Source organism: Ambystoma mexicanum, chromosome 3q (genome assembly GCF_040938575.1).
Source record: "Ambystoma mexicanum isolate Mex_15411 chromosome 3q, UKY_AmexF1_1, whole genome shotgun sequence".
NCBI lineage: Eukaryota > Metazoa > Chordata > Amphibia > Caudata > Ambystomatidae > Ambystoma > Ambystoma mexicanum.
The window spans coordinates 1,111,140,419-1,111,168,055 of NC_090926.1; the positions used below are offsets into that span (position 1 = coordinate 1,111,140,419).

General features: G+C 44.5%; 1 protein-coding gene across 1 annotated transcript in view; it reads right to left on the reverse strand.

Moving 5' to 3' along the window:
- The window catches only part of LOC138447652 (neurogenic locus notch homolog protein 3-like), a 536,025-nt gene that overhangs the window by 43,215 nt on the left and 465,173 nt on the right, over positions 1-27,637 (reverse strand). Inside the window, exons 26-30 of the mRNA XM_069603876.1 lie at positions 25,265-25,588; positions 14,135-14,283; positions 13,743-13,962; positions 7,341-7,425; positions 764-929 (exon numbers count right to left, since the gene is read on the reverse strand). Of these exons, the coding sequence (XP_069459977.1) occupies positions 764-929; positions 7,341-7,425; positions 13,743-13,962; positions 14,135-14,283; positions 25,265-25,588 (944 nt within the window). The remainder of the gene's footprint in view (positions 1-763; positions 930-7,340; positions 7,426-13,742; positions 13,963-14,134; positions 14,284-25,264; positions 25,589-27,637) is intronic.

Sequence of the window (27,637 nt, forward strand, 5' to 3'; positions counted from 1 at the left end):
CAGTTCCAAACACTGAAGCCACAGAGCGTGAGGGTCCACCATCAACAGCTGACAACACCCTGCACAAACTGAGAAACTATGCAGCATAAATAGAATAGGACCCAAGTAGAACTAGGGAAAAGGGGACAAAAAATCTATTTAAAGCACTGTGTGGAAGTGATGAAAACGGGAGAAGCTGTGCCAGGCCTCTGAATTGTACAACGTGGAGAAAGGGATGACCGTAACACAGCAAGAGGGGCAGTCTCATGGAGGCGTCAGTCCTCTGCGTCAAATTATTCAAGGGTAAACATGCACTTTGCTGCTAAAGGGTCAGTTCTAGCCCGATGGGAGCTCACAATTATGGAGGAAAGGGGACAGAAAGTCAGAGTACCAATTGAAGCTGTTGATGTAGCCCGATGCTTTTCCCGATGCCCCACTGCTACTGTCAAATGTCAGGCTATTCCTGAACCCTACCTTTTAGGTCTAGGAACATTCTTCAAACGAGACTTAACTAGGGAAGAGTTTTGGTGAAACGGGCGAGGAAGGTAGGATTTCAGGGACAGAGCTACAACACAAAAATGCCATGGTGCCATACAGTCCTATTAGTACTTGAATTCATGGGATTTTTAGATTTCATGAATTTAAATTAGGAAATAATCTACATGTCCCAGTATATAAAGGGAAACAACTATGCCAGGCTGACCTTCAAGCATGTCAAACTCAATGGCCGACACATTCTTAATTTCAAATCTGGTTTAAATAGTTAATTTAGAAATATACTCACCAGGACCTCTGACATTCACATCCATGCAGCCTGTATCAAATTCTCCTTGTGGTGGGGTAAGGGCCATAGATGGGGTCATCCGAATGTCTGCAGCAGCCAGGTGATGCTGTGTCCACTGACGGCAATCCACAGGGTCCTCCGTATCAGACAAGAGACAATCCTCCATCTGAAATCAGAACCCCGCCATTAGCTGCATGATAGTTCACCTTGCTTCATTTCTCATTCAAAAGGGGGAGGGGGGCGTTGAAAGGGTGAGTCCAGCATTGCACCTCTGCCAAACATTTGAAAGATTGATTTTAGACTACTATAACAGTGTAAACATACTCTGTTATCCCCCATTTTCATCCCTCTTGCACTAGACTAGGACTTCCGTGTTTGCTGGACAAACAGTAAGCAAAGTACCACTTTAGTTGTACAGACCCCTGCTAGTGCTGTCTGGCATTACACATGTAGACTATGGCTGTGCAACTGCCATTGATTACCGCCAAGTCCAAGACAGGACAACATCACAGTTAGGAAACCGGGAGATGCCTTGTCAGCTGCCACTGCATGGGTTTTGCTAGTACCACAGTAACGTACAATTTTCTCTGACTCTGCAAAAGGTACAGGTGACATTAGGGACGCACATTGTTAAATTGAGGTTAGATCATCCGTGTACGTTTGTATTCTATTGGTTCCTATGCAGCAAAGCTCTGCATATCCCAACTGGACATACACAAATCAAATATCGTAGAGTTACATATAATGGCCACAACCCCCTAATATCAAAGTGAAAGCAATGCCCTTCCGATTGATATTCAGTGCTTGACAATGTATTAATCTCTTAAATTGCCTCAAGATTTTTATATTTCTTCACATTTTATATAGTCACATGTAATGATTATACATACAAATTGTCCGTTTTTGTTCCTCAATTTAGATTCCAGTTTGTTTTGACTAGTTGCCCTGAAAGTAAATCCAAGCAGGTCCAAAATGGCTACAATGGGTTTTGAGCTGAATAAGGTCATAATCTTCACCTTAGCATATGCTTCAAGGCCTCCACAATATCATATGCACATTTATGTAGTTTTAATTAATGGCAAGACCAAATTACTTGCCTCTGGTAGTGGTCCGATTTACCTTCCTTCCACAGATTTATCATCTTCGTTATATACTCCCAGCTGATCACGAAAGTATTTGACAGCAGGAGGCGCATTGCAATATCGGCGTATAGGTCCCTCCACATGTTTCTTAGCCTGTGCCGACCAGACTCTTTTGCATACATACCACACACTGACTGCAGTTTCCATCTTATTTTCCCTGTGCTCAGCCACATTCTTTTGCCAGCTCCTTCCTATGTGTGGCATTAGCGTGGGCATAAGGGTCTGATTGCATCAAATCATCCTGTGGAAAGATGACGAGTCCACTAGCACACCTTAAATCAGCAGCCGTGTATTCAATTCAGGAGTCCTCTGATAAAAACTCCTCAGGGGAGTCTTGATGGTACCCCTTGAAAAAGTCCAAAACCAAACAGGATCTGGTACCCATCCTCTTTGAATAGTGACTGAAAAGATCTCAAAATCAACCAGACCACAACCCTGGAGTTCATCCTTGATGCAGACAGGTACTTTGAGGTGATGCATCTTTGAGTGATCACTAGGGACCATTGGTGGTTGATGGCGGTGATATTGCTCAGAGGACATCACAAGGAAGGCACCGAACCCAGGATACTAGGCATGTGCAAATATTTGTCGGGCCTCCGGCAGCCTTTGGAGATCGGTCAGCTACATTTTCACACTTCAGTCATTGCATCTTTTAAAGCCCAAAGAGTTCAGGGTATAAAATGCACTAAAATGAATATTTGGGACTTCGTCAAAAAAAGGTTGAGGTCCCATGAAGCATGCAGTCAAAAGTAACTAAGGTCACCACATGGTGAGCGCTACATGCAGACATCGCACAGCCCCCCCCCCCCCCCCCCTGCTGCTAGCAAAACGTTTCCTTGATCAGAGGAAGCTAGAAGAATATATCTAAAATGAGGAATCTGTTGGAGGACTCCATCTGTTGGAATAGTAATTTTTCACTAAATAAAATCAAGGTAACTCGCTCAAAGTTTTAACTGTAACTTATCAGTTCCATCATTAAAAGGTTTTCTTAATGATTTATCTGCATATATTGCATCTTCTGAATTAAGAATGTTATGGCCATTCTAAACAAGATTATCACTTCAACTCATAACCCTTACATTTCTGTTCTTGCTATCTTCACATGTCTGCTACAAGAGCAGCTCCACTCCCACTCTTCGACTCATTATAAAGGATGGTGGAGTGGGGTTCCTTAACACCGGAACCCTCCCACATTTTTAAAAGGGAGTTAGGGGTTCAGGCAAGTACTCACCCCATACTCCTATTCATATTTAGACTTGGCAGGTCTTCTGAAGAGGGTTCAAGGCCACGTTTCCCACCTTCAGTGCCGGTCCCTGATCCCCAAAGGTTGCAGTTTTGAGCACTTCTCCGGTTGGTGACAAATTCTTGTGCAAGGTCTTCAGGTTGGAGAATGCAGAGAAACTCGATGCAGGGCACCTCTCAGCACACGATTGGTTGCAGGAAAACTGTTTCAGAAAATTGGCACAGATGCACAGTGACATACTGGGACACTTATAGTCAGTCTTTGTCTCCTATCTTGTGTCCCCTTGATGCTAGAAGCACGACATTTGGCAGGGGCGAGTCTTGGAGCACAAGCTGTCGATTCCCCAAGTTACAGGCTTCAATGTGGAACAGTGACGTCTACTTCAGGGTAGCCTAAACATTGAGCTGGGCATCCACTGGGTGATCCAGGGGCACATCTAAGGGCTCTCCTCCGTAGGACTGCAAACCAATGTCGAGAATGGATGCTCGTTCCACTCCAAGGGTCGCAGCTCCTTCACAGGACTGCTAACGATCACCTAAAAGACAGGACTCTTCCAGGACAGCAGCAGATGTTGGTCGCCAGGCCTTCTTCCAACAAGCCCACGGTCTCCTTACACATCTTGCAGCTGCCCAGGATACTTTGCTTCTTCAGGTTTCTACCAGCATCTCTGAAGAATGGGTGCAGGGGTCCTCTCATTCAAAAAGCAGGTAAGAACCTAAACTCCCACAAACCAATCAAAGATCTGGCCCACACACACACCCCATCAGTAATCCAATAAGGACCACTGGTGGCACAGCTTATGCATACCTTCAGACAACCTGAACCCAGTTAGAGGATTGGTACCAGGCCGTCACAACCCACTTCTTGGAAGCAAACACATGGCCCTGCAGTAGCCTGCAGAAACTCTGCTTTCCCGGGCACTGGATTGTCCTGCCTCACAGGCCAGGAAGGAGGGTTAGTGACAAGATGGCCAAGGGACAATCGGAAAACATTGTGGCATGGCCATGTTTGGACACTAGTCACAGTAGGTAGCCAAACACAGTAAGGTTAAAGTAAAATACACAAACAGCAAAAAGTAACTGCTGCCACTAGCTTGTCCATTAGGCATAACTAAAGTAACCAACAATCCTGAGTGTTAGTCTAGAGTAAAACAAAAAGGGTACCCCATTGTACTGCACTGTAAGATGCATTGTATAATGATACAGTGACAATGTAACAAGACTCGGGTAAGCAATGTTTCCCAGTACCGACAGCCTGTAGGACATAGTCTCCCATGATGAATGAGCAAAAACCAGTAGTGAAGCTGTAGGCTTCACTACAAAAAGAGCAGGTCATATTCCAAAATAAAAGCAAAAGGTTTGGGGGTCCATACAAATGAAGGGACAGATACTGTAAAGAAATCTGTCCTAACACCACTGTTCCACTCCTCTCAGTTCTGGCTCTTTATAAACCCCAAGCTTTTCAACTCCTGACATCAAAGTTCTCCTTGGGTCACTTACCACAACCCTCCCTATTTTCATGCATGTGTAGTTTACCCTTTCCAAGCACTCTGCAGCAAACTGCCTTTTCATTGAACGCCCTTCTATCAGACCACCCCGTCTACTATCTCAATGACCAGCCTACCTTCTCTGGTAGAAACCCGTCTGCTTGGTCATCAACACTGGCCCCTCCCCCCTGATGACTCCATTGTTCACTTAAACATCTGTGCCTTCACCCTCTTCAATGACCAGGATGAAACTCAAGCAGGACTCTTGCCCCTTGCCATGATGATGTAAAGACCTCTCCGGTCTTGCCTCAAACCATGCCTCTTAACATTGGACATGTTTTTTCGGACTTTCACTATGCATTTATGACTTCATATCCTGCATGCACATTCACACCCTGCTGTCACAGTCATCAGCCCCGGATCCCTCCTTCTGCTAGCCAGTTCCTCTAAAGCAGCATGTTTTGTGACCTGCAGTTTTCACAAATCATGGAACACCAACCTTATAGATATTGACTTGCAGCCCTCACGTCTGTACTGGACTACCAAATCCCTATACATCGCAAAGATGTTATCTTCCCTTTGCAATACTCATGAAAACGTTCCTCTACCCTATAAAATGTGCGCACACCTAAGCCAATAGCCATTTCTACACCCTCTAATGATTTATGTTCTCACTACTTTCCCCCTTACATTTCTTAAATGTGTGACATGCAGCCCTCCAGTCTTCATCTCCCACCTACGTGTCCATCACACTCCCCTCACACCTTCTACCCATTTACTTCTCTCCTACTGAATTAGCACCCATCCAAAGAAGCACCAACCCATTGTGTGCTGCCAACAACAAGTTTTGCCTGTGCTTATCACAGAGTAAGTTAAAACTCTCTCCCTCTGCTGAACTCTTTCCTGCCTCCTTCAATTCTGTAATGGTGCTTCCCCATTTGAAGAAACTGCTTGCTGACCCAAACATCTCAGCAAACTGAGTTTCCCTCCTTGACAATATTCAATGGTCCTCAATCCAGTGTTCTTCAATTGGATCACCAAGTACCTTGATAATGGCATTGGAGATCCACTTCAATCTGACTTCTGTAGTGAATACTCCATCGAACTGTACTTCTGCAAGTCTTCAATTTCTCTGATGCTCATCATAATGCGAAACTCCTCTATACTCTTCTTTTTGTAGCTCTGCCAATTTCAACACTGTCTAAACCCTTCTCTCGCTAGGACCTTGAGTTTCACTAATCTGTGCTCACCTGGATTGCCTCCTACCTGGACAATCACTCCTTTATAATCTCCAACAACTTGTAAACATCTGGCCCAAGGAACAGTCCTTGGACCTCTTATCTTCACCCTCTATCCCTTTTGCCATAGGAAGACATATAGGGCCTTCACTATCAACTCTTGAGGACTACACTTGCATTTCTATTACTGTTACCACTTTCAACGTAAACCTCTCAGAACGAATTACCAACTGCCCCATTTGAATAAGTCAATGGATGGCCAAGATGCCTCATGCTGAACTTTTCAAAAGCAAAATCTTTCTGCCAGCTTCCAACAGGTCCTTCACCTCCCCTAGCTCCTTTCCAGTTGACCATTTTCCCCTCACTCAAGATTCGCAACCTTGAGGTCATCTTTGACAGTGGACTCTGACAGCAGCAATTCATCAGACTCTACTGCTCATATTAACCTTCTCAAAATTCACCCATTTGTTTCACTACACAACAAACTCCTAATCTCCACCCTTGTGCTCAGCGAACTAAACTACTGTTCATGCCTACTCCTTCCTCCCCATAGAGAAAGTCCTCAACTTCATGACCTGCACTTTACACCCTACCAACTAGCTTTCCATGCACAAATGATCCCTTTACAGATTTTTCTGTTAGTCTCAAAAGACACCAATCGTATTGCTCCTTTCTAACTATGTGGTCTACTCACTATCTCATTCCCACTTGTTGCCTTCTCTTGCTTTCACTCTACCTACCACGCTATTGGAACCAAAAGTCTATCACAATCGAAGCCAGCCCAACCGTGGATCTCTTCAAAGCTTCCTAGGTCTTCTCCCTCATCCTCACCCCACCACTCAGATTGCTCTCCTTCCAGTGAAGCATAATGATGCAATTCTATATTGTTTTACAGTACTCCTTAGTTTGAAGTACTTGCCCACCCTAGTTTAATGTTACCTTTGTATGCCACCCATGTCTCAATTTGTTTTTCATTGTCCCGGATGTATGCTCCACTTTGTTCATAACTTTAAACTGGCTCACCACTTGTTCTCATATTTGTGCTATTGTACAGGCACCCTTTTGGTAATTTACCTCTCTAAATGTGTTAAGTGATTGATGATCGAAAGTGACATCCCTGTACTACAAATAAAAACAAATCTGTCAGTATTAACCAATTGGCAATGTGCTTCTGCCCAATTCTTTTCTAATAGCTGCTTCTGCATTACTGCCTTCAGTTCAGAATTGCACCTGAAATCAATGAAATAAATGAACCTATGTCACTGAACAGTTATGTTGAACTAGAACACAACAGATGCAGGTGGTTATAGTCTACAGTGATGTTACAGATGCATAAAATGCTAAATTTAACAGTTGTATTACAGCTCTTGAAATAAAGTACTGAAATAGCAAGAGGTATGTGGCGAAGAACTTGTGACAATGCAGGAATGTATGCGCAGAAGTAGATATTTCTAAACCCATAAAATACCTTCAGCCTCTTTGCTTCAGGGCAATCCGTGTCCAGCCAGTCATCAGAGTGATCCCCAATCAGGCTTTCGTCCTTGCAGAGGTCTCTAAAAGGGAAGAGTGAATTGAAGGACGAGAAAAACGTCAGGGTTTGTCAACTTACAAACTACAGCAATAAGAGCTATGCCACTGCAACATTCTTTTAGCTACTTTTTACAATTCACAGGTAACTACAAAAAAAGGTTTAGGTGCATTTGACACCTGGTAAAAGAAAAGTTATTTTGTTATCCACTACAATTGACATCTGTAAATTTAGGACAGAAGTAAAATGCAAAGCATCAATAGATTTTCCATGAGTAAGATTCCAGGACCATGCACCACCCTTGTTTCTCTTTTTGGTAACAGAATCATACTCCATGCAGATTAAACTTCCATGAATAATATTCTTTGCAATTCTTTTACATTTTAGTGGTACTGAATTACTACTCAAGGGTAAGACATGGATTACTCACCTTAATAGCATTTCTGATGGTTATATCTGCTTGGATCCACATGCTGTGCATATAGTCCGACATCTAGTGGTCATCGCTGAGTATTGCATCTTTCTTTCGAAGATCGAAAGGGGACGTCAACATGGGCGTGGCTAACACTATCCCTAATGTGACGTGTAGTGTACCCCAAATCCCCCACGCATGGAGGTGCCTCAGATTTTGTTTTTCTGCCGTGAGAGCCTTATAGTCAGCGTGAGCGAGTACAGAAGAGAGACGGTGTAAGAGGTCTGTTCTTTCTACTCCATGAGGGGAGGAAGGGTGGGCGCATGTGAACAAATGCTATTACGGTGAGTGATGCAGGTCTTCTGATGCTTGTTAATCTGCTTAGAATCACATGCTGTGCCTAGTCTAGAGAGCACTACCCAGAGATGGTGGTGGGATGTGTGAAGAAACAGTAGCAAGGAGAAGTCTTAGCACTGCTAGTCCCACCTGAGAATCAGACCTAAAGTGTATATCTAGGCAATAGTGTTGTGTAAAGGTGTGTACAGAACTCCAGGTTGCTGCGTTACAAATGACTCGAGGAACATTTCCAATTAATGCTATGGTAGCCCCTGTGCGCCGAGTAGAGAGTGCTCTAGGTGTGAAGGGCAGATCGCTTTTGGCAAGATGTAGCACAGTGTGATGCATTTTACGATGCACTTTGAAATAGCTGATTTAGAGACAGGGTCCCTTCTCTACCAGCTGCCACTGAAATGAAAAACATTTTGCTTGGTGGTTTTGTCTTTTTCGTTAGTAGGGTTCTGGAAAAAGGTGGGTAGTTCTATGGACTGGTTTATATGGAACTTCTAGATAAGTTTAGGTGCAAATCGTGGGTAGGTGCGCAGGACCACCTTATCTTTGTGAATCGTGACAAATGGATCTTGAACTGAAAGGGCATGCAGTTCGCCAACTCTCCTCATCAATGTGATGGCCACCAAGAAGGCAATCTTGTAGGTGAGTGCTTTAAGGCTAGCCTTGTGCATTGGTTCAAAGGGAGGCCCCATTAATCTAGTAAGACCAACGTTCAGGTCCCACCTGAGAGCTGGGTTCGGAATAGGGGGAATCAAGTCTTTTTACCCCTTCCATAAATGCTTTAATTACTGGAATTTTCCACCACAACACCTTTTTCTGGGACATGGTGTATGCTGAAAGCGCAGCTAAGTGGACCTTTAGGGAATTGAAAACCAGACCTGAAGGATTTCACAACCACTAGAACGTCCCATAGTCCGCTGGCCTGACACCATTGGCTCGAGAGCCAACCTTGTATAGGCCGATGCGCAGACGCATGTGTGGGACTAGATGGATGCAGGCTTGGTGTACGGTCACCTTGTGACTAGCTACATAGTAAGGGCTCTGGAACAGCATGTTTTGAACCCTCTCGGTGGAGAGAAAGACGAGGCCGTCTTTGGTCTGAATTAGAGCCCCCAGAAACCGTTTGACTTGGCTGGAATCTAGGCTGGACTTTTTCTCGTTGATCGAGAACCCTAGGCTGAAGAAGAGATCTACCTTCTTCTGGGTATTTGATAGGCAAGTACAAATCCCTCGTTATTAGGCAGTTGTCGAGTTAAGGATAGACCGGGATGGACTGCCTGCTCGGGTGAGCAGCTACTACCTCCAGTACCTTTGTGAACACCTTTGGAGCTGAGGGTATGCCGAAGGGAAGAACCTTGAACTGATAGTGGGTGTCCTTTATCATGAACTTTAGGTACTTTCTGTGCGCTGGCAACATTGAAATATGAAAGTATGCATCTTTCATATCCAATGGGGCCATGTAATCCCCCTGCCGCAAAAGCGGGATTACCTCTTGCAATGTTGTCGTTCTGAATTTTTGCGATTTGACATACTTGTTCGCTGGGCGCAAGCCTAATACAGGGCACAAGTTGAGATCCTTTTTGAGTACTAAGTAGTACACTGAATAAATACCCTTGTTTAACTGGTGAATGGGGATGACTTCCACAGCGCCCTTTTCCAGAAGGATGTGCACCTCTTCCTCCAGGATTTGCAGATGTGCTGGGAGTTGTTAGGCAAGACTGTATGCAGTAACCCTGTGGGAGACTACACCAGCCTTGTCCTCTTGGCAATGGGTAACCCAACTATTGGTATAGGTCTGTACTACGCATGTTGGTAGAGTGACTGAGCAGCCAGACATCTCAAGAGAGGTAAATGCGAGCTCTAGAGATGCAACGGAGGTTCACAAATACAAGTATTCAAATAACATACTCAAGGTTTTCTAGTAAAATAATTATTTAACAGTCAGTTCTTAAGTAAGCATTCTTTAGAAAGGGCAGTATGCAACAATAGTACCACCTCTTAACAACACTTCCTCAGATTTACGTTAAGCAAGTAGATATCCTTTTGGGATGTCACACACTTCCTACACCCTCAGGTGACTTCAATTACTAGGACACTGTGGACATTGATATATCACTTGACACTTAAATGCAATACTGAGGAGGTGGAAAAGGTTATGGAAGGAAAGGTCAACAGGTTCTCAGAATATGTGAATACTTTGTAATCTTCCCAATGCAGTGTAGGTTAACCCTTTCCCAGTAATGCAAGTATTTTATGCACCACCTATGAGGGACAATTAAACACAAAGTAAATGGTTCCGAAGAGTCTACTGAGAGCCAGGACAGCCAAAGTCAATTGAACAAATTCTAGGGAGCTGATGCACTTTTTCAGATAGCACAAAAAGTCTTGCACAATGTGATTTAGAGAGTTTGTAGAAAAGAATCACTGTAGGGCCACAAGCTACAAGGCTTGTGACGGGCAAAGCTGCAAGCAACTCTGCAGAAAAAGCAGCTACTGCAAGTCTCCAGTGAGAACAAAAGCTACAGACCAAAAAGTTAAGTACCGTACCCCTTTAGTCAAGACAGTACCTTAGGTTGGAATAAGAGGATTCAGCTGGCTTCTGTTCATGTTGCAGTCCTGCAGTTCCTGTGTTCCTGGGCCTCAGTCGTGGAGACAAGAGGAAGGGCGTCTGGCGGAATCCTGCACTGCAATTTGAAGGTAGGCGGCAATGGGCTCTTTCTAAATCAGCAGCATTTTGCAGTTTTGGCTACTGGGCAGCAGCACTGCGGTTCTTGGACACTTGGATGGCTCCCCTTGCTTCTGGGGTCCAGCACTGTTGAGGTGGCTCAGGCTTGGGTTGTCCTGATTTGAGAGGGTCCTTAGGATCTTCCTGGAGCTCGGGTCCGTCTTAAAGACTATGTACTAGTTTCTGGTGTTGACCCCAGGCACCAGGGCAGTACAGCCAGCAGGGAGAGGGGCTCTAGTAAAGTTCGTCTTGGGGGTCAGTTGGTCCCACCAACCCAAGAGAAGAATTCTTCCGTTCCTGGCTCATCTAGTCGATAATAAATTTGGAACTGCAGCATGGCTTCACCGGGCAAACCAACAGTCCAGGAGTGTGCAGCAAGCTTCTCTTCCAGTTTCTTTCTTCGGATGTTTCTTCCAGTGGTCGACTGCCTTCTGTTCAAGAGACTGTCTTTTATGCAGGTTTCTCCCATTCAGGCGCAGCCTAGCTGTCACTCGCACAGCAGGGTGGCTGTCCTCGAAAGACAACCAGCCAATCACCTTTGGGTGCATTCAGGTAACCAAGGAGACCAAGGACGGACTTTTTCGGGCAATTCCCTCGCTTCCTACCTAAGTAAGTGACTTAGTAAACATGGGATTTTGCCGTTCTCACTTGATGGTGGCTGTAACACGCATGTAATTCCACTCGACCTTACGGAGCACAGTTTATAACTTCCTCGCTTCTGACACTACTTGTCAGATGCGCTTTAAAACTATGATGTTAGCATTTGACTAAAGGTGACCTAGATTCACCTTTTATATATTTGTCAACATGAGCATGGTCCTAACGCCTTAGCATACATTCTAGTTTTAACATGAACACTCAGGGGATCGATTTAGTATGTGTCCTCATATCCCGCTATGACCGAAGTTTCCCTCTCGTTTCAGATACCTGAAAAGGAAGGGGGCTGTTTCCCGCCATCTCCAGACCAGACTACCATCCACAAGTCTTGTACTTTTGGACCACTTATGTTAGTAGTTGCTCACTTCTATCCTCTAATTTGAATTACTCTGTTATACTCAAAACTCTAAATTAGCATATTCCTATTATTCTTAGGACTCACCAAGAAAAGGTATTATGAACACAGCATGAAAGCCTAACAAACCCTGCCCTGAAGATGGATTAGTTTAATCCGAAACGCGTTGGCACCAACCATTCCTTGGGAGTGTTCTTCCTATGTTAAAAAAATTCAAAAGTTATGATCAATGATGGAATCGTCATATAACTGTATATTCTTGTTGATTTTCTCCTTTTTTGGTTTAACCTGAGCGTCTTTGCAGCTCAATTGTACCACTGTTTTAAAAGCCTTTTTGATAATTGCTATAATTTACATACCGCACTGTGCAACTAACAGTGCGTCTTCAAGTGACTATTATATAAACAATTGTTTTTTATCTGTTCAACCTGTTTTGAGTCAGTTTGGTTCTTTTCCTTACTACATTCCAGCAGGCAGACAGGAGAATTGAAATATTCAAAAAAGCTACAATTTTCTGAACACAATGAAAGTATGATTATGCATCATCTGCTATAAGAGTACAATTTTATCTTTTCCAACTATCAGGGATGACGGACTCCACAGAGGAGCAGGTCAAGCCCCTTTAGTTGCGATATTTGACTTGGGATTTTATCCCGCTGGGAGTGCAGCTTTGGGTTACTGGTCGGCAACGTCCAGTGTGCGTTTTGTGTCTCCTTATTTTGGATCCCGAGTGGCCTCGAGATCTTCCCAGCTGCACCTGAAGTCTTTTTCTACTCAACTACGCACATTATCTGTACCATTTTTTACACCATCAATATTTTTCAGAATTAAGACGCATTGTCATCATACATAACCAGTTGAGCCTCCCACCCCCCATTTCTGCTAGTGGGAAAAAGGGTCTCACTCTCTCCAGGTAAAAAATAAATCAAGTCCCCACCTCCAGTTGCTGGGGTCTCTAAGGTGGAGGGAATTGGCAAATTTCTGAGAATTCTCACCAACACATGGTGCAAGCAGTATGCCTATGCCAAACTGGTCCTGAAAAACAGCAACCCATCTTCGTGGCAATCCTCCAACAATTCAGGTAAGAATCAATTGAAGTCTGAGAAATGCAGATGGTCTCCCTTAGATAAGCACATTCACTTTGTTAGGAAGGGTGTGAAAAGAGAAACTATCCCTAAGGCGCAGTCCCTCCAATCTCACACAGCAGGCAGAGGTTTTGGCAGCCAGCCTATCAGACTGGACTTAGAAACTGCCCAACACTCGGGTACACCAGTGCAGAATAAGTATTGGGAAGAAAACTAGATTACCACAGTTTAAACTCCTTGGAGGGTGCAGGGAATGGGTTAAGAGTCAGCCCACTTGAGCGCAGCCATTTTAGGCATGCCTTGTTGCTAACACAAAGGCCTTGGCCAAACAGAACATCTGGGAGAATGTCTTAAATACACTAGTTCCATAATGGCCCTCATAACATTGAATTAGGCTACTAAAGTGGGAAACATGATTGTACGGCTGTTGAACCCAAAATTAAATTATAGCTGCCACCAGCCTATCCCACAGTGCACAAGTAGGATTGCTGAACTGCCCTGTGGCAATAATTGGGCTCTAAAATATAAAAATAAAAATCTACATTTATTTAAAAAGAAAGCACCGGCAGAAAGTGCCCCGCTCTCCCCCTCTCTAAAAATCAGCTGAAGATATTCAAACAGATAAGCTGGGGAGCCTTCTTGAACTCAGTGGGACAGGAAGTAAAAAAGACACCATTCTTAATGTTATGCAACTATATCAAGTTTAAATACTTCTACAGTGTTGGATAACAATTTAAACTCCAAGTCCCCCTGAACTTACTTCAGTACAAGTGCATCCTGTCCCACGGGATCACGCCTGTCCTTGTTGCTGCTTTCCTTCTTTGGGATGAAGCCCTCTGGAAACCAGAGTGTACTGTGCTCACGTTTCCGACGTGTCACAAGCACCCCAAGAACAAGGATCACCAGAAGAATCACCCCTGCCACCACTAGCAGTGGCAAAAACCAAACCGTATCAACCGTGGGAGTGTCAGGATCACTTACTGTGAACAAAGAAAGCAATTAAAGGATGACAAGATTTTCGTTTGTTAAAGGTACAAAGCGCACAAATCATTAAAGTCACTCCTATAAAGACATGCTTCAAAACCATTAAATTTAGCATTACAATAAAAGGTTGGCCAGTTCAGCCCCCACAATGACCAATGCCATACTCACCCCAAACTGCTTTGATGGGGTATGGAACATTCAACCTTTCAACAGCTGCAAGTGCTGCCAGGTAATCAGCCGCACTTGTCGCATCAGGGAAACATTTATCAGATGCCTGGAAGCAGAGACGATTGTCAATCTCCAGACTCGCTTTGGACCTGTAACATCAAGGAGATAAAAGGGAATCCGAGAGAGCAAATAACTGAATTGTAACATAGAACTTGGATGCCAAAAGACGAGCAATGCATCACACACAGACTTCAACGTTTTCATTCCAATTTGCAGTGTTTGATACAAACCAGTGTGCCTTCTATTGCTTGGGGACAAGATACTGGAAATCTACAGCTCAAACTCTTCCACTGCTGAGCACCTCACCCAAAGCTTTCCTCTAAAGACATCGACCAAAACACGACACCCATTCTCCCCTCCCAGTAATCATTTTCTCATTACCTCATCACATGAACCAAGGCTTCATTTTTGAGTCCGCAGACAGCAAACTACGATTCATGATTTTTGCTGTCATCTGCCCAGCTGCCAGGTTAAACTTCTGCAGATCTCGCCTACCACTAATAAATCCAGTTAGGTCTACTCTTGTTCTATGCAATCTTGACTGCTGCTCCAGTCCTCTCCTCTGGTTTCCTGTGTTAGGGCGAAGAAACTAGGGTATGACCTGCGAGTACATAAAAACGTGTGTACGAGTGCGATAGAAATAAGATATCAATACATGGACATATTTGCTTATCCTTTTTCTTGCCTGGGAGTTGTTTTGCTTACTGAAACCCTGCCTGTTAGGGTAACATTCCATATTCTGGGGATTTGCCGTCCTATTTAACGTTCTACTTTTTTCTCCTACTTTTGCTGCATCTATGACCTTATTGTTGCGATCAGTGGGTCTTCTACTCAATTCCTGCCACAGCATCCCTATTTAATGTGCTGTCCGATCATAGCCTGTTGGGAAACATTACTCTTTATGCAACTTTCCTTCCATATTCTATAAACCTCCTAACCTTTTGCTTTAATTTTTTTACGGGTCCAGACTTTTTACAGGGAAGTGAAGCCTTCAGCTTCACTCCGCTGGCCTTTTTCTCATTTTGTCATCAGGAAACTGATCAATCCTTCAGACCATCAGTACTGGGAAATCAGGTCTTTTTAGGTAATATTTTAACAATGCACACAGCATCTTACAATGCAGTGCAGTGGCGACAGTTTTGCATCACCCTAGTCTTTTACACTTCAGAATGTTTGGTTACTTTTATGTCGAAAGACAAGCTGGTGACACATTTTTACAATTTTTGCATTATTTTTCTAAAGTGCACATCCGGGTTTACCGCGTCGGGCTACTAAACGTGGCTAGTGCCCTAAATAACCGTGCCATGAGTTTCTTTGCTTGTGCCATATTGTTATTTATCCCTCCCGTCTTCTCAGATCAGGAAATCCCATATAGAGTCATGCACATGCCTGGGACAGCTGCTGCCTTGCGTGTGGCCCAGGAAGTGAGTGACACTGTCTGGTCCCACTCCAGATCTGTGGTACTGTTAGTGCAGTTTTTTTAAAGTCCACTTAAGGTAGGACTTTATCAAACTATCCCCTTGGTATACAGAGCCCCAACGTCTAGTATAAGGCCATTTCTTGTTAGTTTCTTCTAGGCTTTTATTCTGTTTCTATCGGCTTTGAACCCTTTAAGTAGTTTGTCTTTGGAGGGCTTCAGCTCTGAAGGCCACCCAGGCTCCAGTGTCTCTGGAAAGGCAGGAAGTGAGGGAGGGTCCCGAAACCTCCCTGTCCTTTGTCTAGGTGTGACTGAGTGAAACCAGCTCCTATTAGCCGGCTGGCTGTCCTAAAAGGACAGCCACCCTGCTGCGTGATTGAAAGCCTGGGGCTGTGAATGAATGGGAACTTGCATAAAAAGCTAGGTTTTTGGGACCAAGACCAGAGTCGACCACTGGAGGACAAAATCCAAAGCAGAAGACTAGAGAAGACGCCAGCAGTACCCTCCTGGACCGCGAAGTGCCCAGTGAAGCCCTGCAGCAGTGCTAACCCCTTTCCCGAATCGACAGGGAAGACCCGTGAAGGACAACTTCCTTCCATACGCTGGTGCGACCAACTAGCCTCGAGACAAATTCGAATTTGGCACAACCCCCGACTTGCTGATACTTTCCAAGGCTTTAAAAGCCAAATACCAGGGGTACCTCGACCCCTTGTGAGTGCATTCTCTCCCGAAGTCTGAATCCGGCCAGATCTTCGTAGGCATCCAGAGGACCCTACAGAAGAAAGAAATCTGCGTCCAGAGTCCCCTCACCAGAGTCCAGGACCAAGGGATCAAGGACATCCTAACCAGAGCTTTTTGTTCTTCATTGGCGCTGTGGAAAAGTTGCCAAAACCACAAAGAGCTGCTGAATAGACAAACATCCATTGCTGCCGTGTCCCTCTCTCTCGAGTGCTGCCGCAGGAGCCCGCCAAACGTCCTCCCTTTCGTCACCATGACGAAGAACCAGAAACAAGGGTCTACTGCATTGCATTTTGAAGGCAACCAGCTGGAACACTTCATTTTCAAGGTACTGTGGAGAATTTTATCCTTTTGCCATCTAGGGTGCTTACTACCTTTGGGAGTGCATATTAACCCAAACACCAAGTTGATCTCAACTTAGCTGCATTGGCCTTCCAGACTGTGCTTTCTAAAGGGGACTCCTTTAGTTGCTGTGATTTCCCTTTTGAACACTATCTAAGAACATTTTTCTAAGACGAGCATCAGAACTTTGACTATCGGCTTTGGCTGTCATGCCTCTCTAAAGCCTCCTTCTGAACCTATTGGCTTTGGCAGAGGTTGTTCCCTTACAGGTCTTAAATGTTCATCACTTTAATGGTGGGATAATTGACTGTCTGCATCCCTTTGGGAGAATCCAACTGTTCTTATAACCTATCAGTCTGTTCTGATCTACCCCTAACCTTTCCTTCCTGAGAAACTCAATCTTGCAAAGGTGATACCATAAAAATGTTAAACTGACAACTGACGTCACCTACATGTACTGGACCATGCGTAGCATATGCCTCATTTACTCACTTGCTTTATTCACTATTTGCATTGAATCCCAACTGAGAATTAACGTTACAGCCAATTGCTGCTTTTTAAAGAATGCTTTAAATATCTGTGTATAAATAAAGTGTGTAATGTGTATAAATAAAGTGTGTAAGTGTTTACTTGGATACCTGTATTCACTGGTTTCATTGCACAGCTCACATTACCCCTCTTAAAATAAGCCTGGCTGCTCAGTCTTACTACCAACTTGTGTAGCACAGGCCTATATTAAAAGGCGGGGCTAATACCAATGAGATGAGTCTTGTGTAGTCCCACACCAGTTGGACTGCACCAATTCTTACCCAACAGCCGGCCAACCCCTTTCAGCAAACTGATCCCCTCATTCCACTATGTCAGTTCACCATCTCTGCTGTAAAAAGCCATGTTTTCAGTGGATGCACTATGCACGAACGAGTAAGTTATGCAGGTATTCGTGGCTGCCGGCAATTGCCATCAGTCTGCTCACCCCACTTATCTGTATCTTTTCCTAACAGAACCTTCACCAGCCCTCCCATGAGGCATCATTCTAAAAGGTCTACTACTGTTTAAGCCTGCCTGCTGCAGATATAGTGTTGTCTCGACCAGCTTCTCTTGCATTCACATGCGTCTGCTCGCACATTGCAAAAACTTGTACTCCCTACTGTCACTTGGACTATCCTGCCTGCTTTATATAAATCTAGTGGATAGCTCACATTAACCTTACTCCACCTTACTCCCATCAAGGACTATTAGCATTACAAACTTATAGCAACATTTTTACAATGTAGCCGCCCCAAACCACGAGGCGAGGCAAATCCAGACTGCATGTTAGGAAATATGTCTCTTTACAGCACCTTGCCTTCCATTTCTATAGACCCCCAAAGTTGTTGCTTTCATTTTTCTATTTGACCTGCTCTTTTTGCAGTGCAGTGAAGCCTTAAGCTTCTCTATACTGGCTTTTGCTCATTTGTCATGGGCAAATTGACATGTCCTTCAGGCTGTCAGTACTGGTTAACATTACTTCCCTTCATCTTGTTACTACTTGTACTAACCATCACTTTGGGTAACTTATCATTGTACAATGCATCTTAGAATGCAGTACAATGGGTACACTTTGCTTTGCCCTAGGCTAACACTAATATGATCTTTAGTTACGCTAGGTGTGCTAAATGGACAAGCTGGTGGCAGCAGCTCCTTTTTGCCATTTTCTGGTGCATTTCGTTTTAACCTTACAACATTTGGCTACTGACTGTGGCTAGTGTCAAACATGGCCATGCCAGCAGGTTTTTTGCTGGTCCTTTGGCCATCTTGTGTTTTACTGTTCTTCTTGGCCTGTGAGGCCAGGAAAATCCTTACATGGACTGCCAGTGCGTGTGAAAGCAGAGGCTTTTGGCGGGCTACTGGAGGGCCATTTGTGTTTGCTACTACTAGCAGGTCCCAAACCGCAAACTGGTGTCAGTGTGCAAGTGGTATGTACTACACAAGTTGGTAGAGTAGCCAGGCTTATCTCAAAGAGGGGTAAATGTGAGCTGTAGAGATGCAACATAGAGATTCACAATGACAAGTATTCAAATAACACTTATGCTCAAGGGTTTAAAGTAAAATACTTAAGTTTGTTTTAAATAAGCCTTCTTTAGAAAGGTCAATATGCAACAGTAAAAATACACTTCACAACACAATAAGCAAGTAGATACCCTTTAGGGATGGCAAACAAACTTCCTACACCCTCAGGTAACTTCAATAGTTAGGACACTGTGGACATATATATCACAGGTACATTTAGAGCAATACTGAGCTGTGTGTCAAAAAGGAAAAGGTTAGGGAAGAAACAATGGTTAACAAGTTTCTCCAACAGGTAAGCACTTTTGAACCCCCTATTGCAATGTAGATTAACCATTTCCCAGCTACACGAGTAAAGAATGTATGACTCTGGAGGGACAGATTAAACACAAAGTCAGAGGTTAGAAGAGTCCATCAATGAGCCAGGACAGCCAATGTCAATTGAGCAAAGTCTAGGGGAGCTGAAGTTCTTCTTGAAGCTACATAAAATGTCTTACACAAGGTTAGAGATTTTTTTGTTGGAAAATAAATTACTGTTGGGCCACAAGCTGGGAGGCTTGTGAAAGGCCAAACTGCAAGCAACTCTGCAAAAGGCAGTAAATGCAAGTCTCAACTGAGAGCAAGCAAACTACACAGCACGAGGTAAGTACCCCTTAGTTCACAGTACCTTAGGTCTGAAGAAATTGGTTTCAGCTGGCTTCTGTTCCTGTTGTAGTATGGCAGATCCTGTTCCTGGTCATCAGATCAGCCGCACTTGGCAGTTTCAGATTTTCGCGAATAATACCACTGCGGTTCTTGGACACCTTGTAGGCTTTCCTTGCTTCTGGGGTCCAGCACTCTGTTGAGGTGGCTCAGGCTTGGTCAGCCCTGCTCAAGGGGATTCCAGAGAATCTTCCTGGAGCTCGGGTCCAGCTAAAAAATAAAGCACTCAATTCTGGTGTTCCTCTCGCTGGCACTCGGTTCCTTCAGCAGCAATGGAAGTACAGCCAGCTTCGAGAGGATTTCCAGTTGAGTTTGTCTTGGGGTCGATTAGTCCCACCAACCCAAGGGGAGAAGTTGTCCTTTGCAGGGCTGCTCTAGTCTAGGCGAATTTAGAACCTTAGCACTGCAGCTGGGCTTCACCGGGTAAACCAACGGTCCAGGAGTTGCAGCAGGCGTCTATTCCAAGCTCTTCTTCGGATTCCTTCATCCAGTGGTCGACACTGCCTTCCAAGCTAAAAGCCTCTGCTTTTATGCAGGTTTCTCCCATTCATTTGCAGGCTAGCTATTAAACACAGCAGGGTGGCTGTCCTCCAAGGACAGGCAGCCAATCACCTTTGGGTGCATTCCTGTAACCAAGTGCATTAAGCACATGGAGTTTCAGGCACCTCCCTCACTTCCTGCCCCTGCCAGTGAAACCCGCCAAAGACACAACAAACAAAGGGACCACACCTGGTTTGGCGCGCAGAGTAAATCTCAAGAAGGACCTTTCCAACAAGAAATAGTGATAAAAGAAGACCGGGTCGTTTTGACAAAATGGGCACCCATGGGTGCTTTACTGCAGCTGCAAACGCAGCCCGCGGTAAAAACACACAATGGTAGGAAAAAGTAAACCACTGCCATTAATTGTAGAAAGGGTAACAAAAATGTTGCATGAGAAACTAGACAAAAGGGGATACCAAGTAACCCCTCCAGCACTGTATGTAAGATAGTGTGTGCTGGGTCTACAAAATGTCAGTAAAGTCAATTTCACTTTACTGCTTTTGGATAGGATACGAAAGGTTATAACGCAGTTAATACCCAGAGGTTTCTAAGCGCGGACTGGGGGATTGAACCTGTTTTGCTCTGTTGTCTTGCTTCCAAGGCAAGCACGTTGCCCCTGGGCTATCCTCCCGAGAGGAGGACAGTAGTTTATCCAAGAGAAGGTATTTAAACCTTTAGGAAATCTGCACTGAAGGTGCTGTGCGTCACAATGCAAAAAGATGATGCCTATGTTGTTTATCAGACTACAAAACCAAAAGAAACAGTGTTCAAGGTATAGAAAAATACATGAGTGGGGGAAAAAGGTCTCACTCTCCAGGATCAAAATTAAAAGTCCTAAAGTCCAGCGAAAGAGCTGGGGGTCTCTAAGGTAGAAGGGAATTAGCACATTTCTGAAAATTCTCCCCAACATTTACTACATACAATCTTGTCTAACACTTGTAGGTGATCTTCAGCAATCCTGCGAAGGAGCTGCAACCCTTGGAGTGGAGGGAACATCCATTTGAGGTCAGCTCTGAGTCCTACAACAACGACTTTGGACGTGCCGCTGGACCACCCAATGGCTGACCAGCTCTGAGTTTGGGCTACCGTGCTGCAGACCAACAAGTTACTTACCCCTGGTAACGTTCTTTTGACTGGATGTTCCTCCCATATATTCCTCAGCTTATGATATCTTCCAGCTTCAGCTGCTTCTGAATATTTATTTCAGCAGAGGGTGCTGTGCGTTGATGCGGTCGATTTGATGTCCCTTTAGGACTTCTTTCCCGGAGTCGACATCCTTGTCGGTATATATAGCACGCACAGCGCCCGTTGGCTTCAGTTCTGTTTTTACACCTTCCTCATGCAGCATTACCAGCCTCAGTGAGTCCTAGACAGTACTAAACTCTGAAAGAGATTAAAGCATACTGCCTGGAAATTCTACAGCACGGTAGGCTGGGAGGGCAATTCAGAATACGTGGGAGGAACATGAAGGTTACCAGGGGTAAAAAAACGTGTTAAAATGGAGTGTGTATTCCCACATATTCCTCATATTATAATAGACTCCCAAAGTAGTGTTAGGTTTTTGAAGAGGGAGTACGGATTTTCAGTTACAAGATTTGTCATGGATCGAACGGAAGACTGCTTTTCTAAATCCTCCTTTCCGACTAGAGGATAAATCCAGACAGTAATGCTTTGTAAAAGTGTGGTAGACAAATTGGCTGCTACACAAATGTCTTATCGCCACCCATCTTTGAAGAGCGGAAGATGTTGCCATGCGCCCCTTGTGGAATGGACTATTAGGCCTTCTGGGGGATCTTTCCAGGCCAATCTGTATCACTCTGAAATAGCCAGAATTATCCATCTGGACAGAGTTTGTTTAGTAAACGGAAGTCCCTGCTTATGTCCAGTGTACCCAATGAAAAGCTGGTCATGTTGACGAATCTTTGTCATCCGAGACATGTAAACGCTCAAAGCCCTTCTTGGATCAAGCCTATGTAGCCGTTCCTCTTCCTTGCCAGAATAAGGGGGCAGATAGAAAGTTGGAAGCACAATTTTCTGCGCCAAATGGAAATCCAAAAATCTTTGCCAAAAAGGAAGGTTTATCCCCAAGGACAACCGTATGTTTGTCAAAAATGGTAAACTGAGTGTTACTAGATTGGGCCCGCAACTCACTCACCCTGCAGGCTGATGTTAACGCAACAGGATGGTTTTAAATTTTAGCAGTCTTAATGGACATGAGCGGAGTGGCTCAAAGGGAGCACATATCAGACATTTTAATACGATATTAAGATCCCATATTTGGACTTGAAAAGGTGTAGGAGGGAACACATTAGTGAGCCCTTTAAGAACTTGTATAATCAATGGTATTTTGAAATAGAATACCTCTTCTGAGGCGATTGAAAGCACCGCCACGTATCCTTTAATGGTCCCAATCTGGAGCATTGGACAGCAGACGGTGAATCCTGCCAGTTTATGACCGGTAAGGCTCTGAAGGAGCACAAAAGGGAAACTAGCAGCAGGTAGGCCCCCTAATAAATGACTCAATTGATATCTGACAAGTTGAGAGGTGACTCTCCTTTAAGGAAAAGGTCCAAAAACTCACGCTCCTGGAGTGGGTCCCACCATTCCTCGTCATCTAAGAGGAGGTTGAAGAAAAGGCATTATAAGTCGCTCTCATCAAGTTCATCTGATTGATCTCTGGAGAGAAGTAGAACATTTCTCCAACTAAATCCTCTACTCCAGCTGAGTGGGAACATTTCAGACAGGAAATGTTGAAAATCTTTGAGTGAAGAGGTTCTGGCCCCCTCGCAGGAGAAGGTAAAAAGCCATGCTCCTGTTGAGCCACCTATGGCAGGAAAGGATTAAGGCTACATCCCCTGCAAGCCCTCTAGCCTGGGACGTAAGCCAGAAACCCCTCGAGATCCTTCGACTAGGCTAACTAGTGGGGTCTGTTGGGTAAGAATTTGTAGATCCAACTGGTGTGGGACTTTACAAGACTCATCTCTTGGTATTAGGTAACCCCACCTCTTAATATAGGCCTGTACTACACAAGGAATTAGACAATTTTTAAAAAGCAGCAACTAATAACATTAATACCAAAAGTTAAGATTCAATTTAACAAGCGCAATAAAGTAGGTGAGTAACTTTCCATATGTTATACATTTTCCAGCACATTGAGTGACATCAGTTGAGATCAGTAATAACACTTATTTGTGATTACCTTTGCAATATTGAGTTATAAAGGAGGGAAAGGTTATATAGTTTTATCAGAAAATACTTTCTACATTGAAAAACAGATTCTCCCAGTGGGATGTAGGCAGTCTTTTATCCCAGCAATAATAGTGTTCAACAATTAAAACCTGTACGGTAACAATCATTGCCAAAGCCAATAGGTTCAGAAAGGTGCCTTTAGGGAGCCAGGACAGCCAAAGTCAATGGGCTAGTACAAAGTTCTGATGCCCTCTTAGAAAATGTTTTTGATAAGTCAGTAGTTAAAATACAAAATCATAGAAGCTCAAGAGGAGCCTCCTTGAAGAAGCACAAGCTGCAAGGCCAGTGCAAGTGAGTTGAGGTCAACTCTAAAGCGGTTAACATGACACTCCAATGTAGGAAGCACTACAATTGGCAAAAGGGAGATGTATTCCAAGCCCCAGAGTACCTGTGAACTGAAGAATTAGTTCCAGCCGGATGCCTTCCTGTTGCAGTGTAGCAGACCCTTGTTCCTGGTCCTTGGTCGTGGTGACAAAAGGGAGGATGTCTAGTGGGCTTCTGCGGCAACACTCGAGAGCAGGCCTCTGCAGCAATGGATTCTCATTGATTCAGCAGCCTTTTGTGGTTTTGGCACATTTTTCTCAGTGCCAAAGAAGAACAAACGGCTCAGGTTAGGAGTTACTTGATCCCTTGGTCCTGGACTCGAGAGGACTCTGGATGAATATTTCCTGCTTCTGTAGGGTCCTCTGAATGCTCACAAAGTTTTGGCCTGATTTGCACTTCTAGACAATGCACTCTATGATGGTCAGGAATCACTGGGTATTGGGATTTTGCAGCCTTGGAAAGTCACGGCAAGACAGGGGTAGCACCAAATTGAAGCTCGTCTGAAGTCTAGTTGGTCACCCCAGCCCAAGGGAGGAAGTCGTCCCATACGAGTCTTCCCATTCGAATCGAAAACAGGGTCTTAACTGGGCAATTCATGGTCCAGGTGGGTGCTGCTGTCATCTCTCTACGTCATCGTTGAATGTTGTTCTCCCGTGGCCGTCTCTGCCTCTAGCCCCATAAATCTTGCCTTTTAAGAAGTTCCCATTCATTCACAGCTCTGGGCTGCCAATCACCCAACCAGCCAATCAGAACTGGTTTCATTCAGGCACACCTAGAGACAAAGGAAAGGGAGGTTTCGGCACCCTCCCCCCCCCCACCGCTTGGGCGGGCTTCAGGGCTGAAGCCCGCCAAAGGCAAAATGCACAAAGAACTCCACCCTTGTAAGGTTAGTAAAAGCCCAGAAGGAACTGTCAAGAAATGGCGAAAAAAGAAGTCCGGTGCCTTTGAGAAAATGGTCACCCATGGTTGCTGTACTGCAGCCGAGGAATCAGCCAGCAGATATATGCCACACGTAAAAAAGAAACCGCTGCCACCCGCCATTTAAGTTAGTGTAACAGAATGTTACATGGGAAGTGGGATAAAGGAGTTACTAGGTAACTCCCCAGCACTCCACATAGATTGGTGTGTGCTGGACACACAAAAGAAAGGGTAAGTAAGACAGGAGTCATTTTACTAATCTTGGGAACAGTAGTTCACCCAAGAAAATGTAGTTAAACATTGAGAAGTCCAACTGACTCCTCAGTGGCACTGCACACAAGGTGCTGTGTGTCACAATGCAAAATGCAGATGCCTATGGAGTTTACCAGACTCCATTAACACTAAGAAACACAAATAATCCTAGTCAGAAAAAAACATGAGAAAAAAGTCCTGCTCACTCAGGAGTTAAAATTAAAAAGCCTCGAGTCCAGCAAAAGAGCAGGGGGTATCTAGGGTTAAAGGTAATTGGCATACATGAAAATTCTCCCTAACAATGCACGTTTTATGGAGTCTAGAATGATTGATACCAGCACTAACCTACATACGTTTGCTCATAGTGATTTCCACAATTACTACATCAAATTAAAATGTATTGCAGGTTGAACTTATCATCCTGAGGTAGTTTCATTTATATATGAACTTGTTATTAAAAAACGAAATCATTAAGCCTATACAATTGCCAGACCTGTTGCAGGGGAAGCTGCACAGCCGTAATGTGAATCGGGTGTCCTTACCCAATGACTTCTTGGCCAAGCTCCCTCTTTTGCAGGCGGGAGTCACTGCGATAGTATGGGTAAATCATGTAGTCGCCGTTCTTGTCAATGCGGAATCGGAGAGAGGTGTGCAGAACTGCACTCAGCTTCTGCAAAAACACATTGCTGGTGCGTAGAAGCTCTTCAGGTGGAAGCAACACTACGATGACAAGAACGCCATCAGCAAGGCGCTCTGGGACCTCTGCAGCGCAGTCCAGTCCATCCCAACCACACTCTTCAGTATTACAGCCCTGGTCACAGTGGCCATCCTTAAAGTGGTTAATGCAGTATTGTTCATACAAAGGGCTGTCGCATGGTAGAAAAGAGAAGAAATTGTTAGCATTAAAGAAAATGATGGGCCAAGAAAGAGCAAGTAAACATCTCATGGTAGTAGTTATTCCCCCTACTGGCACGTTCTCCCATTACAATGTATCAGAAGAGGACTTAAAACTGAGGAATTCCGAAGCCCTAGCACAGAAGCTTAAGAGTGGTGGCTCTACCCATTTGAGCTTCATGCCCTATATCCTCCACCAGCTGTCTCACCTCCCTAGTACTCTTTCTGCCTAGGAGTAGTACCTTTATTACAGCATGTTCAGAGTCAAAAGGACAAATGGCTCTTGGACCACTTTAGGCATGGCATATGCAACACTAAGAAAAGTTACAATGGTGAGTAATTATTCATGCTAGGTAAAAGTCCTCATCTGTTGTGAGGGAGTAGCCTGACATTGCTGATTGCCCACTCACCAACCTCCTTTGCTTCAGTGAGTCCCACACCTTGGCCCTCACTCTTTATGTGTTAGGCAAAGTTTGTATGCAGTACCCTTTGGGACCACTACACACAACTAGGACTACAAGTGTAAGCAAAACCAACCTTTGATTTAAGTCTGTACTACCCAGTTTTTTTTAGCAGATCTGAGCAGCCAGGCTTATTCTCAAGAGGGGAATGTGAGCAGTAATGATGTTACACAGAGGTCTACAATCACAAATGTTCAAATAAACTCTTGCACTCAAGGTTTCTTTGATAAATACTTATTAATGTATCTGTCAGTTATAAAACATGCATTAGAAGGAGGCAATATAATCACACACAAATATTCTTCAATACTATTTCAGAATACTTTTCAAGAGGAGTAAAAGGTAAAGATTATTAGAACAGGAAAGGTTATAGTTATTCTTAGGCAGTGCAAATACTTGTGAGTTCACCAGAAGAGTCGATTCAATTCAATGGGCTAGGCCAAAGTCAATGGGCTAAAGTCTTGGATAGGATAAAGCGGTTCTGGTAAGTAAACGGTAAAGTCTCTGCACAAGTTCTCAGAAGTAGTTTGTAAAAAGAAGAATCATATGTTGGGTCACAAGCCGATTAGGCCTGCGAGTTGCAAATGTTTCAAGCACTTTCACCGCAAGAGGCAAGTACTCGCAGTACCTTACAATGAAGAAAAAGATGCAGTTTACGGATTTCTGTTCCTGCCAGTTCCTGCAGATCTCGCTGTTCCTGTGCCTCAGTCGTGGGGACAAGAGGGAGGACGTCTGGGGACTCCCGCACTACACTGGGACTGGTAAAACAAAGTTGGCACTTGGCAAACTTCAATTTTGGTGGCTGTGAGTAAAGCACACAAACTAGTGTCCCTCTCCCTGGTCCTACTGTTTCCTGCAGCAACTCTGAGGAAATTCAACCAGCTCCGAGATAGGTGTCCAGGTGGCTTACTTGTGAGTTGATTGGTCCCACCAACTCAAAGGGAGAAGTCGTCCTTGCAGGGGCTTCTCTGTCTATGTGAACTTGGCGATTCGGTCCTGCAGCAGGACTTCACCAGGCAAACCAACGGTCCAGGAGTTGCAGCAGCCATCCTCTTCAAGCTCTTCTTCGGTTCCTTCGTTCCAGTGGTCGACTGCCTTCCAAGCCAAGAGACTTTCCTTTTATTCAGTTCTCTCCCATTCATTCCAGCCTGGCTGTCCTTGCGGGACAGTCAGCCAGCCAATCACTACAGAGTACATTTGGGTCTCCTAGGAGACTAAGCACAGGGTGTTTTGGGCACCTCCCTCACTTCCTGCTCCCAGCAAACACCATGGGGCCAGATGCGGGCTTCAGTCCTGAATCCCACCAAAGGCCAAGCTAACAAAGGGACCAAAGCTGGTTTGGCGCACAGAGTAAATCTCAAGAAGGACCTTTCCAAGAAGAAATGGCGAAAAAGAAAATCGACCAGGGCCATTTTGACAAAAATGGCACTCTTGGGATCTTTACTGCAGCTGCGAACACAGCCCGCAGTAAATGCACACCACGGTAGTTTCATCAGAGAAAGGGTAACAAAAATGTTACACAAGACGCTAGACAAAGGGGATACCAAGTAATCCCTCCAG